Here is a 20,461-nt window from a genome sequence, read left to right as displayed (position 1 = left end):
GTGAATAGACCTTGATTTTAATGATATGACTATAGAATCTGGCCCTTGTTGTTTAGAGAGAGAGTAGTCCTTAAGGGACTGCAGGCACGACATGGCCCAAATTGTGCCGATGTGCCTAAAATCAAAATCAAATCAAATCATTTTGACACACAATGTAAGGTCATTAAATTTGAACATCATTTTTAAAAAAATAAGGGTTTTACTATGTCATGATCTAAAGCAAACCTTTCTTGTGTGAATCTTGGTTACCATGGCACTAAAGTAATTTCCAATCGGGACATTGAACTTTTTTTTTACTATTCATGACATAAAAGATTTTAAAAAATGTTTGCAAATTGTTTTAGAAAGTTGCTGTTTCCCATAAGTGACCCTTAAATTTATGTGAAACTACTGGCTGACAACTGTGTAATGTTGCATATAAACTTATTTAATTTCATCACTTTAAAACAATTGAAATCAACATTTCTCCTTTTTATCATCAATCATTATTTTGATGACTCATAATCTGGGCTGCTGCAAGGTTTGTGGCTGCTTGTGTGTGAAAACAAAAGTTGCTGCTCTTTTTTTTTTATATTTCTAGAAAACAATTATTAACTTATTTTTTGGAGTTTCTTACTATTGTCTATAGATGCAGCATGTAAAAATCCATATCTAAAAAATTGAACATTTATTGCTAATCATTTAATTATGTCAAAATATAAGATTATACAGTTTAAATATCTAATAAAAAATACTCATTTTAAGTATAACAAATAATTTTAAAATTTCTTCCTTGCTTTTAGGCTTTTAGTCCTAGCACTGAAAGACTTTCTTGTGACATTGTTAATCATGGGTAACTTTGAACTGCTTAATTTTCCAAATGAACTATCGCTGACACACAGGTAGTGTTAGAAAACTGTGCAATACAATAACTAAATTTGAACAAGTTGAGGAGAACTTCTTTCTACAAATATATTCCAGTGTCTCAACAGGATGCTTTTCAGTTTTAAAATAAATTGTCATTGCTCTTCAATCTTCATAAGTTCCCTTCCATTTGCATCCAATGACTTTTCCATAGGATCATTTAATTTAAACTGTACCATTGGAACATGTTTCTGCAAATCTTTGTTGGTCATATTTTAAGGCTACTTATGTTTTACAAAATTTCAAAAATGTCTGTAGGCTATGTTGAACATCTCAAATCTGTCATTTAATGCATTGATTGTTATAGGAAGTATTGGATAGAAAAAAAATAATTTAAACATTGCATGTTCATCGACTTTTGTGAAAGCTCTTTCAGAGACCATTTGCTGCCAACTGCTTTTCTCAATGTAAGTGTGGGCAAAATCGTACCTGAGTTGACCTTTATAGCACTCCTTGGTTACAAAATTTTCTTTTAAACTTGTCCATGCATGGAATTTGTAAGGTAGTCTTGTCAGCGTATGCCCCTTATGGAGTGAAAGGAACCTTGAGTAGCCTTGGATGCCTGATATGGAACAGCCATGTCAGAGCCATACAATAGTGTGGTTAGCACCACTGTGAAGAAATCTATTTTGCCATATTATCATTTGGTGACCAAAGGTGCTTTTGGCCTTAGCCAGACAGTTGCCTTCGGTGAATGGACCTTTCAGAAAGGATACAAAGATACACTGACGCTGGAGACGTGTGCTCTTTCTTTGAGTCACTCTGTTCTGTCTAGGGCCCTAAATAACAGACTATGGAGCCTCTAAGAACTGTCAACAGTCTCTTCATGTTAACCAGAAAGGCTGATATACTAACCCACTGGACATAGCACTATAGTTTGCTTTTTAGTGGGAAAAATGTCGTCTATGAAATCTCTCGCCAAAATTTCTACAGGAAACAGTTAAAATGAAGCTTGATGACTTTGCGCTATCCATCTTAATGTTTAGATCTCAGAAACTTTAAAAATCTAAATTGCTTTAATTGTGCTGGAAATGGATGTACCTTTTTGTTCTTAAAATTTAATGTGCACAGCTATAGTACAGAAAAAATCTCTGTTTAATTTTAAGTTTAAAAAAAAAAAAAGTAGTTTGTGTTGTGAAGGATCAACATTCATGTCATGTAAAATGAAACCTGGTAAAAGTTCACTAGCAATGTTGTCTTCAGTGTACTTTACAGTGGTACAAATTCTATGGATTCTCTTGTACTCCTTTTGTTGTTGTTTTTTTTTTTCTTATTAAATATGCATATTGTTTGGTTACACATAGAAACATTTTTTAGAACAAGATAAAAAAAGGCATGTGTGTTTTACAGTTTTTTTTTTTATACATCTTCATCAGTGTTTAATGATAATATTGTTTCATACCGATAAATTCTGGGGTCACTGTTGTAAATTTAGGTTTGAGTACAGTAGACTTAAAGATGACTTCTATATGTATTAAAAAAAACTCTTTTTTTTTTTCATCTTCCTGTTTGATTTATCTAGAATTCGATTTAAGAAAAAATCATTAAAACTGGTTTTAATTTATTGGATTTTGTCTTAGTTTCATGCCAGTTTAGTTTTAGAATGAAAAGTATACAGAAGCATTGACCTAAGTTAGTAGTAGTATTTTGTTTGGATGTTTAGTGTGTTACATGTTGTATATTGTGGATGTATTTTAATTTGGTCATTGTATTAGTCTATGCAAATTTACAAATGTTGGTGTGATATTGTGTTCATTGTAATGTTTCATATGTAACACACTCTTTCAGTAGGCTGGTATATTAAACTAACTTTATTATTTCTTGAAAGAACATTACAAAAAAGTTCTTAACTAGAATAAAACCTACAAACCTACAATCACTAAGTATAATGTTTTGTGTGAGGTTTGACTCTGATCTGCATTAATTCTTTGCAGGTCTAATATACGGACATACTGGGCATGTGAGATTTTTGACTAGTGTGGAGATCAGTAGTACTGCAAGCACCAAAGCTGAACTCAGTAAAGAAGGTACTAGTGGGGAAAGTGCAACAGCAGAAAGAGGTGGTGGCTTCTCGTTCCAAGACATTCACAGAAGGTCCTCGATGGCCGCAACCACAGCGACAATGGCATCCCGAATGCTGGTGATAAGTGGAGGTGATGGCTATGAGGATTTCCGTAACAGCGCAGCCAATGAAGGTGCAGGTAGAGATGACAGCACAAACCATCTTTTATTATGGCAAGTTTGATCTAATCAAACATTATGCTATATTATAATGATTATGCAAGGTTGATATATATTTATATATAGTAAATAAACAAGCAAAGTGCTGAACAAATTTTATATACATTGCTTAAGACTGTCCAAAAATTATTTTTTAGAGGGGGGCGGGGGGGGGGGGGCGGGTTTGGGTGAAGAGGGTTGTGGTTAATCCTAAAATCTGTGACAAGAAATTTTGTTGCTTAAATATTTTTGTTTGTAAAGTATTTATTAAAAAGTATTGGTAAAGTCTCAGGCCATGTGTAGGTCAGCGATGATAATGTGATAGTTCTTATCAGTGTTTTTTTTTTAATGTATCCATAAATGTAGACAGATTAATGTGGCTGTGAGCATTGGACCATTCAGTGCAATTACCTGTTAAAAACCCAGTAATACTATTTTATTTTATATACTTATATATGGATTTGCGAAATTATACTTCATTTTAATGTTTTATAATAATTGTATAATTTTCAAAGTGATTCCTAGCTCCTCAAGTTGTAGAATAAAAAAAGGCTGAGATTTATTTGGGTGCACACACCTTGCCTTATGAAAGTGAAAACTTTTTCATGATCATAAAACAGTATTAAATGTTTTCTCACTATTGTAGTAAAGACCATGGTGAGCTTAGCTATGAAGGAAAGAACTAATCGTAAAATAATTTGTCTTTTAACTAAAGAATTGTTTTTTCTTTAACCCTACTTCCAATATTTAGTCGTTTTTTGTTTTTTTTTAATATATAATTCTTCAATAATTTTTGTCAGGACTTGATTTTGGAAATCTTTACAATACTTGTTAATGATGTTTTATCTACTAATTGTTTATGCTTTATCATTTTGATAGATCTTTGATTGAAGATGTATTAGTCTTATGACTAACGTAAAACCTTTGCAAGAAAAACAAAATATTATTATTTGTAAAGAATGTCTTGAGGTCATCAGACTGTCTAAGCTTGTTCATGTTCACTAGGAAACTTTCACAATGTTTGGGTTGTTGTTTTTTTTTATATGATTCTGAAAATTGACCTGAGGTCCCTAAGCCCATGGTCATCAAAATAAAATTATTGCTATTTTAGTATATTGAAATATAGAAAAACAGATACCAGGCAGAAAGGAAATATCAAATTTTAGCTAATTCTACGCAAGACAAATTTTGTGGCACTTGTATTTTATAAACTGATATTAAATCCACAGGGGTATATATTAGTGTGGGGAATGGTGTGTGTTGCTCAGTATTGTATATGATAATGTAGATTGTGAGCCTAGAAAAAATTCCAGTTTTGTATACATTTCAAAGCATATTATATAGATAAAAAGTGAATATAAAATTACAATATACTCTTTTTTTTTTTTTTAAATTGAAAATGAAACAGTGTTGATTGATTGATGGTTATTTAACACTGAAACACATTGGTCACTGATTTTCTGAAGACTTTTTGCTTTTTTTCTTAGCAAATCCATAAAATTTGGTTGTTTCTTTTGAGTTCGCCTTGGTACATTTGTTCATACCTTACATTTTCTTATTGCTGTCATGCTAGTCATACAGAATGCAAAGAATTTGAGAAGTTGTTAGTCCAAGAGAAGAGATGTGGTCATAAGTTTGATTGCATCATTGCAATGGCTTTGATTTTGCATATTAAATGTTCATATTTTTTTTATTCTAATTTTTAAAGCTTTGTTCAGTTTTATTTTGTATATTGGGAGAGTAAATATTGTCTAACAAACCACTAGTGCAATCTTTTATTTCATTGACACATTTTATTTGAAGTATTATTTATACAACTCTTTGAACTATGAATGTCTCAACTCTGAAGTGAGGTTTTGGTTGAAATCTGTAATCACTGGTACATGTATTATGGACAGCAATAAACAGTTGTATCAACCAAAAGACTAGAATGTACAAGTTGTTAAGTTTGTATATATTATACATTGGACTCCTTATGCAGTTAGGTGATGAAGACATCTGTTTCTTAATGAGCTATGGATGAAACAGACCAGTTTTATTCTTGGCTGTTTCATGTCTGTGTAACCCAAAGCATTCTTTTGATATGCCAATAAAGTGAATGTTCTAAATCAAGCATCTGAGTTTGGTTATAACTAGTGGTTTTACATGTGATAGATATTTGATACATTGTTATGTAATAAAATGTGCTCTTGTTGATTGATTTTTTAAAAAAATATTCTAATGTACTTTAATAAGTTAGTCACTGCCTTTTTTTTTCAATAGCAAATCAGAGCTTAGAAAAAGATATGAAAAATATTTAAAAAAAAACAACAAAGTTTATAGGAACTGTAATTTTAATCCATGAGTTTGGATCTGTCATGTAATTAAATTTGTAATAATAACAATAATAATAATAATCTTTATTTCGAGGATCTTGTTAGCTTTTTTATTAGATGTTTGTCTCAAACAACTGCCCAAATGGGGTTTGTTTTTTGCCAATGATTTTGCCAGCAGCATTTAGGATTCTATTAAGTTTATTTTTATTTTTAATGCTCAGATTGCCATACCAGGCAGTGATATTGAAACTTAAAATATTGCAGATGTGAGCTTGATAAAACATAGCCAAGGCCTTTTCGCTAACATAAAACGAGGACAGTTTTCTTAGTAGTCGTAATCTTTGCTGCCCTTTTTTGCTGATATATTCAGTATTTGCAGTAAAATTTAGTTTATTGTCTAGGATAGTACCAAGGTATTTAAAGGTTTACACAATTTCAATAGTCTCTCCAGCTACAGAAACAATATCATTTTCCTTCTTGTCCCTACGAAAATCGATTATCATTTCTTTGGTTTTTTTTACATTTAATAATAAAGAATTATCTTTACAGTATTCTTCAATGTGTTCTAATTCTTTGAAATACTCATTTACGTCTGAGCTCTCTGAGAGCAGGGCAAGAAGAGCCGCATCATCCGCGAATTTTGTGAAGTAGCAACAAGAACTATCGGATTGAAAATCATTGGTGTACAAAATGAACCACAATGGCGATGTCACAGCCCCCTGGGGTGCCCCTGTGTTAACTATGCGTTCATAAGATATAACATTGTTTACCCTAACCCTCTGAGCTCTCTGGGTCAAAAATTCATTAGCCCATAGTATTATGTATGGACTAATCTGCAACGCTTTCATCTTTTCAATGAGTAAATGAAGTTGTATAGTGTTAAAAGCTGATGAGAAATCAATAAAGAGCAATCTTACATAAGTGTTCGGTAAGTCCAGATGTTTGTAGACACAGTTTAAAATATTTAGGATGGCATCGTCTACACCTTTATCCTTTTGGTAAGCAAATTGTAAAGGGTCTAACTTATTACAAAGATCATTCAGAAGAAACATTTTAACCAATTTTTCTAAACATTTAGACACAATGGAAGTAAGTGAAACAGGTCTATATTCATTCATTTCCTTCGGTTTGGAAACCTTTGGCACAGGTACAATTATAGATGACTTCCACACAGGTGGTATCTCATGGTTTAGTAATGAAGTAGAAAAAATATCTTGGAAAGGTTCAGCTAGTTGTTCAGCACATTCTTTTAAGATTCGCCCTAATAGATGTAGACTAGCAATACTAAATCTGTAATTAGACATCTTTTGACCAATTGGTCTTCCCATCACTTGTTTGGACCAGTACAAAGGGAAGGGGGGAGAGAAAGTACTTATAAAAGTAGAAGGTTTTATATTGGTTGAAATTTTTTAGCGACCTAATTCTCTACACATAGTATAAAGGGGACTTTATACCACAAAAATAAGTACAATAACTTTCCCTTGTTTAATAAAAAAAATAATAATAAATTACCAATAGTTCATTAACTATCTGCCGGTCCTAAGCCCGGGTGAGAAAGTATGAGGGTTTTGCGTGGGACCCCCACCCTGTAAAACCAAAATTGCTACAGAAACGGCAAACTTGACACAAAGAAACTCTTATAGATCTTTGTGGAGACAGCTTGCCACCCAATGCGAACAGCGCGGGAGGACCTAAGTCTAAGTAAGTAAATTAACTAATTGGTTCATTTGTTAAATTGATTATTGTTTTGTCAAGGACCAGTTCAAGAAATAATTGTGTTAAGTTTCAACTTGATCCATTATTTGGTGTGGGAGAAATAATGTGTAAAAACATTTTTAACAGTTTTTTTTATTGATATAAGCTTGTGTTTCTGTAATAAGATATTCAAAGATTTTGACTTCAGTAAACCTTTTTTTTTTCTCTTAACTTCACTTAGCCAGTAGATTTATTATTAAAGAATGAAACTGTAATTCCTATTAGTTTTAAATTGAGAAATCAATAAAAACTACCAACAAATAAACCCGAAAATCTTATTGATTAAAGTTGCAAACTTTCTCTCAAAGAAAAAGATCAACATTAATTATAGAAACTAAATAGTCTCTAGTAAGTCATTGGTTTTCTTGGCAATTAAAGAAGAAATAACAATTTGTCCTAAAAACAAAAAGGGAAAAGAAAAGTGCCTTAATCATTCTGAGCACAGTGATATCCAGATAATTTGAATTCACATAAAACTAAAATCTTAAGCTTCTTAATTCAATTTTGCTTCATTGTTTGTGTAAAAAAAAAGTGGCTTATAATCAAAGTCAAGTGTGTACTTCCTGATAAATGGAATAAAACAATGAACATTTCAGTACACATTTCCCACCCAACCATAATAAGGCAGCAGGCATGTGGTATTCACCAATCCTTCACCATGCTACTAATACTAGCACAAAGGGGCCTATTGATCATAATTGGTAGGCCACATTATGTTTTGTTGTGTTGCTGCATGCATAGGCACTGTTGGTGTAGTCGAATTGGTGTGCCTAGTCGAGGTCAATCGTGCCTAGTGAAAGACAATAACTGGAGATAGGCGACCCCCTCCTCAACCAGACAATATGCACTGTGCTGTAATCACTCATTTGCTATAGTAATACAAGTCCTAATCCACTGAAAATATACATATCTTACAAATGAAACAACACTTGCCTATAAAACGTCAACGTTAGATTTTACTAACAAGGGAGGTAAGTGAAATATTCATTAAAAAGCAGTGAAAATAAAAACGACGTTTGGGCCACGAGACTTTTATAAGCCGCAAACAAACCATAAACTTTAAAGACAATACAAACAAGGTTACAAAGACAGTATGTGTTGAAGCACAAACTTAAAATCGGTCCCCTAAGTGGTCCACCCAGGCAGGTAAAAAGGCAGGTTTCAATATTTTTCAGAAAGAACATCAGAATGAAATTCTATCAGAGACAAATGACTTAGAAGAATTGAGAAAGAAGGCTGACAGATCTTGTGTGGTGTCCCAGCGGTCCAGCAGACCAAAGGATAGGTGAAAGTGAATGTGACGTCAGATGTGAACCTGGCCTAACTGATGTCTTATAATGAATACGTAATTGTTTTGTAAAGGGCCAATCTCTTATTCAAATCCTCAAGAAAAAAAAAACATTTCCGTAAAAAAAAAAAAAATTCTTTAGTTGGGTGCATGGTTTTGCTTTGCTATTCACGCGATAATATAAAAAAAAACTACTTATTAATTATTGTTTTAAATTATGTCCAACTTATATGCATACTAAAAAGATTTTTCCTCTTAAAAAAAAAGTAAATATTTTTTTTGTGTAAAATATATATATATAAGTAGTTAGTATGACAGAACTTACTTTAACTTAGCAATACAAATGTAAAAAAAAAAAAAAAAAAAAAAAAATTATTGACAAAAAAAATTCTAAAACTATTTGCATAAATGTGTTAAAAATATGGTAAATCGTCATCTCCCATACTAAAGAGACTTTAGTGTAAGTTACTATTTATATTAAATAGCTGTAAAAGTGGTGTATTTTTATGAAAATAACTGCTTGCAGAAGTGATTTATAAAATTAGATTTTTCGATTTCAGAAAAGAAAAACGTAGCCGTTGCATCAGAACTTTAAGTGATCTAAAATATTATGATGTCGGATTTTCACTATCTTTTTTACTTTACGAGATCTAAACGGGTAGACGGACGAACAGACATTCCACACAAAATAATAGCGTCTTTGCTCCTTTCGGGGACCGCTAAAAAGCTTCTAATTAACATCTGTGACCTGTCCTGTGTTATCTTATCTTATATAATACAGACGTTACTTCAAAAAAGAAGATGATTACGTCCTACGCGTCATGCATATTAACCAATGACTTAAATTCTGCCAAGTCACTGGTTTTCCTGGCTAGCAATCTAGGCAGAAAAGAAAGACATTGAACTGAGGATTGCAAAAGCTCGGTGCTGCATCATTTCATCTGTGATGCCATCTGGGGCAGCTTCCTCCAGGCGTCTCAGATGTGGACGAATCTCTTTTGACATCTGCATCGAAACCTCAACGGCATTTGGGGGGGGGGGGGGGCTCTTACTTGGGAGTTCGAGGTGGAGGATTGACTTGGGATGTTGCATGCAGGCTTGTGAAGGGTGCGGAGAATATCTTCAAGGGGCTGCTGTTTTGTTCTTTGCCATTAGATCTAGTGATCTTTGTCTGGCCATCGGACCTTAGGAATTAATGCGGGTTCTGACATCTCTATCTTGGACAACCATGGAGGAACGGATGCAGTCTAGAATAAATGAGAGTAAAGCGCAATGTTTGCCCCTCTCTAAATTTTTAAAATGTCTATAGATTGTTAATTCTGTAAGGGTCTTTGGTGCCTGATATGTAAACAATATATATATATATATATATATATCTGTAGACGAGTAGCCTATTATTTGTCACTGTATTGTTGTATAGCAGTGAAAATAGCAAGTTACCGCTATTGGGCTCTATGTTGTGTGCTATATGAAATGAAAAGACAATTTTCATCAGTTCGAATACGGTATTAAGAGTTATCTTTCCAGATCCATCCTGAGTTTTAGGACAAGTGATGGTTTGAATGTCTGACATTTTTGTCGATCACAGGCCATTCGAAATGTTCCTATACACATCCCACTCTGGAATGTTATAAAATTGAATTTAACCAAAAAGGTAATAAGTCCAATTTGTGTTGTCTTTTTCAGTTTGTAGCTGACGAATGACTCATAACCGGAACATCTTGTTTTTATTTTGGTCAGCAGGGACTTGTATTTTTCTATTCCCGTACACTAAAGCAGATCCCACTGTATTTTATTTGGTTTAAAGAAAAAAAACTATTCTGGTTATGGGTTCAATGCATTGTCTAATTGATACTTTTCTGAAAACTAAGAGTTCGCAGTGTCTCAATTCATATAATTTCACTTATGGCATTAAATAGTCAAAGATAAGTGTTCACTTGTTACATGACCTCATACCCTGTAGCTCAAATACTTCTAATCAAGGTGAAAATCTAGTTTTATGAGCTTGTCTGATTTTTTAATTTTTTCTTTCTTTACTTAAACTGGTATTGTCAGTATGATTCCATAACTATGATATATGGAAGTAAGGTTATCTAGTCCTAGTAAATGTTATAGACATTTTTTTTTGTTGCTTTTCTTTTGGGTGGAAAGAAATGCTTTAGTTCAGTGGTTCTCAAATTGTGGACCTCAAAACGACCGTAAGGGCCCTAAGAAAGATTTTTAAAATTAAAATAACTTTCTGTAACAGTCATTGTATTCCATTGAATAATTTTAATAACTCGCCCCCAGTTTTGTCTATTGCATACTATTCTGTCGAACCTAATTGGAGATTTTAATTTATTTAGATATTACCGACAGTGTGTTCAACCCTTTTGCATGTGGATAAACCCAGATCCCAACCTCACATGAATCCATATTAATACACAACAGCTAACTGAATTATCCACAAACGAGGAACTTAAACCAATGATAGAACAAGGATACCACAGAAACAGAATGCATTTTAAATCCTGCATTGTACAAACGTTGCAGACTGCTTTCCTATCTTTAGTACAATATTGATTTATTGCCATAAAGAACCTATTCACAATTAAAAGTAACTAGAAATTTGTGCTTGTGAAGATTCATTAACTTTTTCACTTAAAGGTCTGTGAACTATATAAGAGGGTGCCCGAGTAAACAAAAAATGAGAGCCTCTACTCTATTTGAAATCCTATTTCTATAATTCATCAATTTCTCTTTGTAAAATTGAAGGATCTTTGCAAAAAGTTGATTAAAAAAAACAAAAACAGGATTAACAACCTATTCACGAGAAACTAAACACCATCCTTACAAGCAGTATATTTTTTTTTATATAAACGTGACCCACAGATCTGGAAACCCAGTTTTATTTACAGTATATTCTAAGGAGGATTGTTATTGGGATGACCTATTAACATAGGATTTTATTATTACAAATAGCAACAAGCACTTTTCTTTCTTAGGTAGAGAGTGCAATTACAAGAAAATCTTCATTTTTCGATTGCATTAGATCTTTTTTCAATAAAACATTTTTGTATGGTAATTATTATTCAACATCACAGATTTCTCATTTTAATAATCAAGTTGCAGTAATAGCACTTTTGTAGTGTAATAATCATTTTATTGGATTTCAGTTCTGTGAAAACTAGGACTGAAGACAAATGATTCTTGAAACATCAGCATTATTCAAACTAACCAAACCAGTAACCCACTATAGAATTAGTTTCAAACTTTGAAAATAATTCATTGAAATGACAATTTCACTAAACATTACTACAATAAAAATCAATTTTATTGTAACAAAGAGATAATAAATAATAGGTTGCATGGCAACAGGAATGTGAATAAAAAAAAACAACAACAAACAAACAAAGAGAGAAGTAAGATGTACAGTTAACTTTTTATTTTCCAATTTAAGCATAAACAAGTTTCAGTACTGTCACTGTGGATGGAAAGCAAAGACAAACGTTATAAGAAGACTCAATTATAAATGAACATTATATTTTTTTTAAAAAGGTATATAAAACAAAATTATTTAAATTATGACAACAAAAAAATGAAATGTTAGACATGTTCTTCAGACAAGAAATAATAATAACCCTGTTTATGGTGTAGTACTGACTAGTAATGTACCGGTACACAAGATATTTCACATAGCATTTCCCATACCTTATGCAGGCACTGTTCCAATGGCTGGAGCAGCAGCAGCATCTGTTGCCTTTCCACCTTTACCTTCACTGTAAGGTTGTGCTGGAGCAGTTTCTTCTTTAGGCTCTACTATGCTGACATGATCAGGTAATGGTCGTCTTGGACCCAATTTTCCACTTGGATCCCATGGCAACATAATTTTAACTTTGATACCCAAGACACCTGAAAAAAAAAATTCACATATCTAACCAGAAAGAGTCTCGATAGGCTATACTTTCACTGCTTGTTTTATTGCACAATAAATATAAGCCTGATAAAACAAGTTTGGCCTGAACAGCTAGTGATACATTCCATCTTAAAACCTTGAGCCACCAGTAATAAATTAAAACTATTTTGCACACATAAATTACAGTTACCAAAAAATCCAAATTTCTGCAATATCTGAATGATTCTTAAAACTTTATGGCTAGTTGTATTTTTTACACTGGGTATAAATAGGATACAAATTCTTTTTCTTCAAGTATAGTTATAAAAAAATGCAATTAAAAAATAATTATGGAAATTGGGGTATTCTGTTATACAGAGTCCTTTATCATCTTCACACATTAAGGTCAAAGTAATGCTAAGTGAGATTTTATTTATCAGTAATGCTATGTAAGATAACTTAAAATTTGAAATACAAGAATCCGTCATTTATCACAGGAGATGCCTTTAACTAATAAGCCACCCTATTTAGGCTTTTTTACAGAAACAAACACATAATATTGTACATAAGCACTACCATAATCCCTATCAATTTTATTGTGCTTGTGCATAACTTTTATTTATGGTTAGAAACTATGAGATTTTTTTCATTTTAAAATTCATAAAATAGATATAATTTCCTCTGATCAAATTTGGCAGAAAAAAAAAAGGCAAAATTCGAATTACTATTTTCTCCATTAATTTCTTACAAAGCCCACCAAAAAAAGTGATGCAGCTAGAGGCCAAATGTTTCAAATGCAGTACAGAAACATGTACATACCTTGTCTAAGAAGTACGTGCCTGACAGCTGTGTCAACATAGTCATTCAGAGGCTCACCACTGTGAATCATGAGACCATCTGTAAACTTCATTGACTTGGCTCTCTGTCCTCTAAGTTTGCCAGAAACTACTACTTCACAGCCCTTAGCACCAGATTCCATGATGAAACGCAGCACACCATAACAGGCTCTAAGATTTTAAAAAAATCAATAAATGAATTATTTTACAAATTAATGAATTTTTAAATTCTTAACATTTACCATTTTGTGAGTCCTAATGTAGCTTAATTTACCCACAATAAAAGTGTCAAGTGTTACAGAATTGTTTTAATATGAATTTTTTATTAACAACTTGTGTAAAGCCTGATAGCCTACCAGTAAACCTACATAACATTTTCTATTAGACATGGGAAAGTATGACGAATAAATTAGATTTATCTTAAGGGTAAGAAAAATATACAATGAATCCGTACAAATTATTCCAACTAAAACAGGATCTTCCCTCTCCCCAACCCATAAAAAAATGCCAAAGTTGAAAATTGTGCACATTGTTATCATATCTGGCATTCAAATATAATGAAATAAATTTATTGAACAACAATACATAAAAACTACACACACACACATAGGTGTAAAGTAATGCAAAATTAAAAACTGTTTTATATTTAGTGTGTTCCACATTTTTGCTGAATAGCTCTATTAACAATAAATGTTTAAATGACATCAGGAAGATCAGAGTTAAAATCTCTCACCTTCTGACTGCTAATCCACCAATCAGCTTGTACCTCAAGGATTCACACTGAGCAATTGCACAAAGTCCTCGGGTTGCAACTTTCTCAGCATACAACTGAAAGACATTGTATAACTAAATAACTAGAGGGCAATAATATTAATAGTATAATATATTATATTAAACTGGATAAACCTAATAAAAAAATAAAAAAAACATTCATTGAATAGTCAATATATTAAATTCACCTTTTCTAGCTAGTTAAAATGTGGTCATTAGTACAGCCTTTATATGTGGTATAGGTACTTTGATAAAAATTTCAACTTTAATGAATCTAAATGAAACTAGTATAGTTAGATAGATCTTTTTGAATGGAGTTCATTGATACCTCATTTATGCTTCTAGGTTAATTAGAACATAAGTTATGACCATTTTAGTGTCGGAAAATTAGCCTATTAAAATACCCAAAAAATTGTGACCGAAAGGAGGAGCTTATACATTTAAATTGCTATAACTTTTTAACGCTTAAAGATAATGTAATAAAATTTTCCATAGAAATGCGCAATTATGTTCTGATAATTATGACAATTTTAAATCTGGGATATCTATTAACACTTTTTTGTGTTACGCCCTTGATGTAGGGGTAGGTGTTGAAAAACGACAGAAACAGAATAGATATTCACACATAAATGGTCATAACTTTTAAACCAATAGAGATAATTGAATGAAATTTTCAACAGAAATGCATGTTTATGTGTTATCTATTTCTTCTTTATAATTCTGAGATAGAAGTTGAAACTTTTGTTTTTAATTTCTTAAATGTGGGTCGACATTTCGAAAACGACAAAAAAAAAAAAATGTTGACACTTAAATGGTTATAACTTTTTAACCAATAGAGATATGCAAATGAAATTTTGAACAGAAATGCATGAATATGTGTTATTTATTTATTCTGTTATAACGCTGAGTAAGATGTTTAAGAAAAAAAATATTTTTTTTGTTAACGTGGAACGACAATTTAAAAAACGACCAAAATTTATGTTGGTCATAACTCTTTAACCAATTGAGATATTTAAATGAAATTTTGAACAGAAATGCATGATTATGTGTTATTTGTTTATTCTATTTTAACACTGAGATAAGAATTTTTTTGAAAATTTGATTTTTGATAAATGTGGAATGACAAGTTTGAGTTTTTTTCGACAAAATATTATGTTGACACTTATGGTTATAACAACCAAAATTTATGTTGGTTATAAATTTTTAATTAATTGAGAAATTTAAATGAAGTTTTCTACAGGAATGCATGCATGATTATGTGTTATTTGTTTATTTTATTATAATTTGAGACAGAAGTTTTCATTATGTTGACACTTAAAATGTTGCAACTTTTTTAGCCATAAATTACTTTTTAGGCTTTTAACTGAAATGAACAACTTTTTGCTGATACTTATAATAAACTTTGGATGAATAGCATGTTGGAAAAACAACACAAAAATAAAAACAAAAATTTCTATTTCATACTTTGAGAGCTGTAACATTTTAATCTAGACTTTTGAGATAATTATACAAGATTTACAAAATTAAAACAAATTTAAAAAAAAAAGAGTATTTAAATTTACATATAATGTAAATAACAAATATAGATTTCTTGATGTCATCAGTCTGAGTGCGTTTGCAAATGTACGTCAGTATCCAAAGCTTGCGAGGATCATGCATGATTGGTTTGAAGATGAACATTGTTTGGGTGTACCCTATCTGTTTTGCTGAAATAGAATAAATACTTTTAATGCATACCAATGTAGGCTTGCTGAAAAGGTAAAATTATCAAGACTTAATATAAATGGTTCATAGCACAATTATCATCTGTATTGTGAAATTATATTTTTCACATTAAATAAATAACATCCCAGATATGAAACATGTTCCATTAAAATAAAATATATCTAACTATTTGATGGGTAAGCACATAATGGATTTGTTTGTTGTTGGAAATTATCAATTGAAGTACTGTCTCTGTAGCACCTTACAAAAACCTTCAGCAAGTTCTTTAGTGATCTCGATAAATACTTCATCAACAGTCACATTTCTCAGGGTTTTCAGAACGAGATCTTCAGTATCCAGAGTCTGGCCAAAGCAATCAGTTAGTATTGAAAGGAGATTCTCTGGAGAATCCACAATGGCCTTTAGTGGCTTTAGTTTGTCAATGCAGACCTTCACATGAGAGATCTAGAAAACAAGAGAATAAATATAATAGCTGCATAAATGGTATCTTTAAAATGTTTCATCTTTCATTTTGTAGATTAGTGTCATCCACGGTCCAGTCAACATCTTGCCAAAAAGCCCTGTTAATAAATATAATAAATGTCAAAAGGGTTGAGACACCTAAAAAGGAATTGTTTTGAAACTATAAAAATGAATTTACAAAAGAAAATGTAAAAGTTATTACCTTAAAAGACTAACCGCTTTTCTGCAACAACAAGCACAGTTTTGTTCTGTGTTACCTGGCCTTTCAGTAGCCTCAACATCACCTTCAGGTCGCAACTTCTTCACCATACTAGGTCGTTCAGTGCTGTCTTAGGACTTGGATAGGTGTCTTTTTGCCAGCAGCATCGATAGAAATTTTTTTATCCAAGTAGGGTGCAACTAGGTGCCAGCTGCGGGTAATCTTCCTGCAAAAGTTCTTCACATCAGTCATATGCCTTGTAAAATGTTTTACTTATTTCGGATGTTCCTTCAGAGTTGAAGATAATTACTTCCTAGTCCAAACCTCCCGCAGGACGACGGGGGATGGGAGCGGGCAGGGTTTGAACCCGGGACCATCGATAAGTCCGAACGACAGTCCAGCGTGCAAACCGCACGACCAGGCAGCCAGCCTTCGAAACTTATTGTCAACAACATCGACATCAAGGCCTGCCACGCCCACATTATCTGGGGAAAATGTAACAAAAAAAAGTTAGTTTTATTTAATTGTGAAAAAAAAAATGTTTCAAACAAAATTACACATATGTACAATTTTAATAAAATGCAGTTTAATAAGACATTTAATGTAAAATAGAAGGCTCAACTTCATAAGTCCAAGTCCAGCCAAGCCTTTACTTTAAAATAAATTTCTACAATTATCCTAAATCATATAGAGAATATAGTAGATTTAAGTAGATCTATAGATTAATATCTGAAAATTTATTTTCATTGAAATAAAATGATATTTCAATCGATTTGTGTTTTATTTTGTTTATAACTTGTTTATAACATAATTAGTAGTGATTATTATGGTAACTATCACTTAAAATTGTGTATAAAAATTGTTTTATAATTATCGCAATTATATTACCAGCTATTGCAAGAATTATCACTTAAATTTAACTAAAAACGAAAAATATCAATTGAACTAGGTTAAAATCATTCTAAAAGTTTAAAAAATAACATTCAAAATCACGGATGATTAAATAAATCTGTTCTAGATGATGGATTTAAAAAAAATCGATCTAACAAAAAAGCTATGCAGCCATTGATAACCATTGAATCTATCATTTCCGGTTAGTAATGGCGGCTAGTTTCGTTTTCTAGCCAAGATACTTGATGCACTGGGTCACTTTTTACTAAAAAAGTGTAACACTTATTGCGATAATATGAACAAAAATAGTTAGATTAGATATTAAGGTACATGGATTGACTTAAATAACTATGCTTTTCAAAATAATAAAAAAACTATGGATGGTCAACTTACCCCTATGCTCAACACGCTGGAACTCCATGAAGACGATAGAAAAGCACTGATATAAATCCAAAGAATTAACTGATATCCGATCCTTGAACAAACAAAGGGCTCCGATTATCCTTTTGTGTCTGATTTTGAAGACAAAACCAGACTGGAACGAAATCACCACTGCTTTCGGCTTAAATACTGCCGCACGAATACTACCGGTTCCGGTAACCAAAAAAAATCTTGCGCGACCGGAAAATCGAAGTATCTAATGTGGTATGTATGCATAAGCAGTATTAAGCACTAAAACTAACATTCTTTATTTACAGGGGCAATGAAATGAAGTAAAAAAAAATTAAAATTAATTAGTAAATTATAAATTCATAGTACAAAATGGGCCTTGAAGTTTATAACAGTAACGTTAATATTAAATTATTTAATATAATATATATAAAAAAAGATCTAAATGTAGAGAATGGGGCAATAAAAACTAACAAACCTCAACAGTGCCTTCTGGGAAACCAAAACGTTTCTGAACGACGGAAGTTAATTCACGTATTCTTCTACCTTTTTCACCCAGAACATTTTGAGTGCGTGTTGCAAGGATTATAATCTCAGTGCGTGTTGGTGTCACTCTAACTTCAACACCACTGTAACCATCTTCTGCTAACTCACGAGTCAGAAACTCGTTGAGCTCGGCCTTGAAAATGCCATCTGTGACAAACTAAATATAGAGAAAAATTATACATCTGATTCTGGATAAAGAAGTGTTGGTAATTAATTTAAAAGAGCTATTCTACAGTTCTAGATTTTAGGTAGGTAACAGATAGGCAGCTAAGCAAAAACTTTTGAATTATTTTATGAACATCTCAGACTCTAGAATCTAGATACTTTTCCTTGTTTACAATTACATTAGATGCTACTAATTCTAAATTTAGATTATTCTGGATCTAAATAATTTCAAAAATATAGATTTACATCTTAATTCTTAGCAGCTTGTACACAATCTTTTTAAATTATAAAAATATAAAATAGATAACTGTGCAAGTACGTATTGTTTTGATACGGATTCCCAGATATCGATAACGTTAGAAAAATCGGCTTAAATCTAAGTAATCAAATAGATATAGATAAAGTTTCTAGCATTGAAGCATTCTTTAATATTTAAACTTTTTTAAAAATTCATTATTTTTCAATTTAATAGCATCTAGTTATACAAATTTAGATGTTTACCTTTCGCTTCTTTGATAGTTGCTGCGTCGCCATGATTTTAACTCTTCAAAAAGGAAGAACACAAACCGGAGGCGGAACTCCACACCTTGACCTGTATAAAAGCAGATTACCATTGCGAAACAAAAATTAACGGTCCACTAATTATAAAGGAAAGAAAGTTATTTAGTAAGAAATGCCCTACAAAAAACAACAAAAAACAAGAAAATAAATATTAATAATAATAAATGTTAAATTTTGACATTCTATGATTGAAAACAGTTAGATCAATTGTAGCATTTAGTATTTCATATTTAATATATATATATATATATATCAAGGGCGTAGCCAGGGGGGGGGGGTTCTTGGGGTTCAACCCCCCCCCCCACCCTAGTAGGGGTTTTTAAACTCGAACCGCTCTGGTAGGGGTTTTAAACTCGAACCCCCCTGGTAGGGGTTTTTAAACTCGAAACCCCCTGGTAGGGGTTTTTAAACTCGAACCCCCCTGGTAGGGGGTTTTAAACTCAAAACCCCTTTGGTTCTGCTAGGGCAAGTGATGGTTTAGTATTAAAATCTCACCTAAAATAAACAAAATCAAAGCAAAAAATCAGTCACTAAATTCCGACTCCCCCCCCCCCCAAGGGGGGATATTTCATTTCGGGGGGGGGGGGTTGAACCCCAAGACCCCCCCCTGGCTACGCCCATGTTAGCTATTAACACCTTCATTTCACTTCTGGATTATAGAATTTTATCATTTATTTATTGTAAACTTTGAATCATTAAATCATTTTATTTTATGCATTTAATTCACTGGTCTGTTCTTACTGTTAGTTGCGGTGTGCCTGTTCAAAATCTTGTATATGTGAGCGGGATAAATTAATAAAATTTTCCCTAGACTTAAATAAACCAGCCAAAAATTAACTAATTAAACATCTCCTCACGGTTTATCATAAATTTTGGAGGGGGTTTTAAAATGAAAATCTTCCTTAACTGTGCTCTTGGAAATTGGAGATTGTCGTTTGCATTTTTTTTTTTGTTTTGTTTTATAGAAGTGGGAGATTTAACTGATATATATATATAAAATTATATATGTATAGGCCTATATGTTGTACGCACGTTTATGCATAGGCATATGGTTAGGGTTTACTGGGCGTTAGGATTAGGGTTTTGAAAAAAATCGCCCCCCCCACTCCAAAGTTCTGGATCCGCTAGTGAATTATACAGAATAATAACTACTAGAAATCAGGGGCGGACTGGGTATCAAAATCGGCCCGGGCATTACCATATAAACCGGCCCACAAATGGCATGTCATATATTTTCGGTGTGGGCGGGATATTTACCCCACTCCGCAATTTAGATTGCAGATGTCATACATAACAGAAGCAGAAAGAAGGGTGAAAATGCAGTGGTGCCTGGTGATTATATATGCCCAACCTGCGATCACAGCTGTGTATCAAGGATTGGTCTCTTTAGTCACACAAGAAGTTGCAAAGGAAAAGATCGTCTCTCGAGACGTAAAATGCCACAAATATATACTTACTTAATGTGAAAAGCTCTTGCTTACTCCTAGTACATTCTCAAAAACGAGATTTGTATATGAATATACCATGGCCCATTATTTAAATATAAATCTTCATTCATTA

The 20,461-nt window shown here is 32.2% G+C and overlaps 2 protein-coding genes and 1 long non-coding RNA gene across 3 annotated transcripts in view; 1 reads left to right on the top strand and 2 right to left on the bottom strand.

Moving 5' to 3' along the window:
- LOC106075534 (rho guanine nucleotide exchange factor 17-like) overlaps positions 1-5,235 on the top strand; it is a 54,440-nt gene extending 49,205 nt beyond the window's left edge. The window contains exon 23 of the mRNA XM_056037263.1: positions 2,838-5,235. Within this exon, the coding sequence (XP_055893238.1) occupies positions 2,838-3,148 (311 nt within the window). The 3' untranslated portion in view covers positions 3,149-5,235. The remainder of the gene's footprint in view (positions 1-2,837) is intronic.
- Positions 5,236-11,883: 6,648 nt separating this feature from the next.
- LOC106075523 (40S ribosomal protein S3) lies at positions 11,884-18,932 on the bottom strand. Its single transcript, XM_013236448.2, has 6 exons — positions 18,842-18,932; positions 18,108-18,332; positions 13,925-14,019; positions 13,175-13,362; positions 12,172-12,372; positions 11,884-11,944 (listed from the first exon to the last, which is right to left on the bottom strand). Exons 1-5 carry the CDS (start codon positions 18,872-18,874, stop codon positions 12,173-12,175), a joined length of 741 nt encoding a protein of 246 aa, XP_013091902.1. The 5' UTR covers positions 18,875-18,932; the 3' UTR covers positions 11,884-11,944; position 12,172.
- LOC129927612 (uncharacterized) lies at positions 15,427-18,096 on the bottom strand. The gene is made up of 2 exons (XR_008779203.1): positions 17,633-18,096; positions 15,427-16,833 (listed from the first exon to the last, which is right to left on the bottom strand). It is a non-coding gene; the product is annotated as an uncharacterized LOC129927612 (long non-coding RNA).
- Positions 18,933-20,461: the final 1,529 nt, after the last annotated feature.

Source organism: Biomphalaria glabrata, chromosome 8 (assembly GCF_947242115.1).
Source record: "Biomphalaria glabrata chromosome 8, xgBioGlab47.1, whole genome shotgun sequence".
In the NCBI taxonomy this organism is placed as follows: Eukaryota; Metazoa; Mollusca; class Gastropoda; family Planorbidae; genus Biomphalaria; species Biomphalaria glabrata.
Note: the sequence above shows the minus strand (reverse complement) of the source record. Positions and strands in the feature narration are given on the sequence as shown.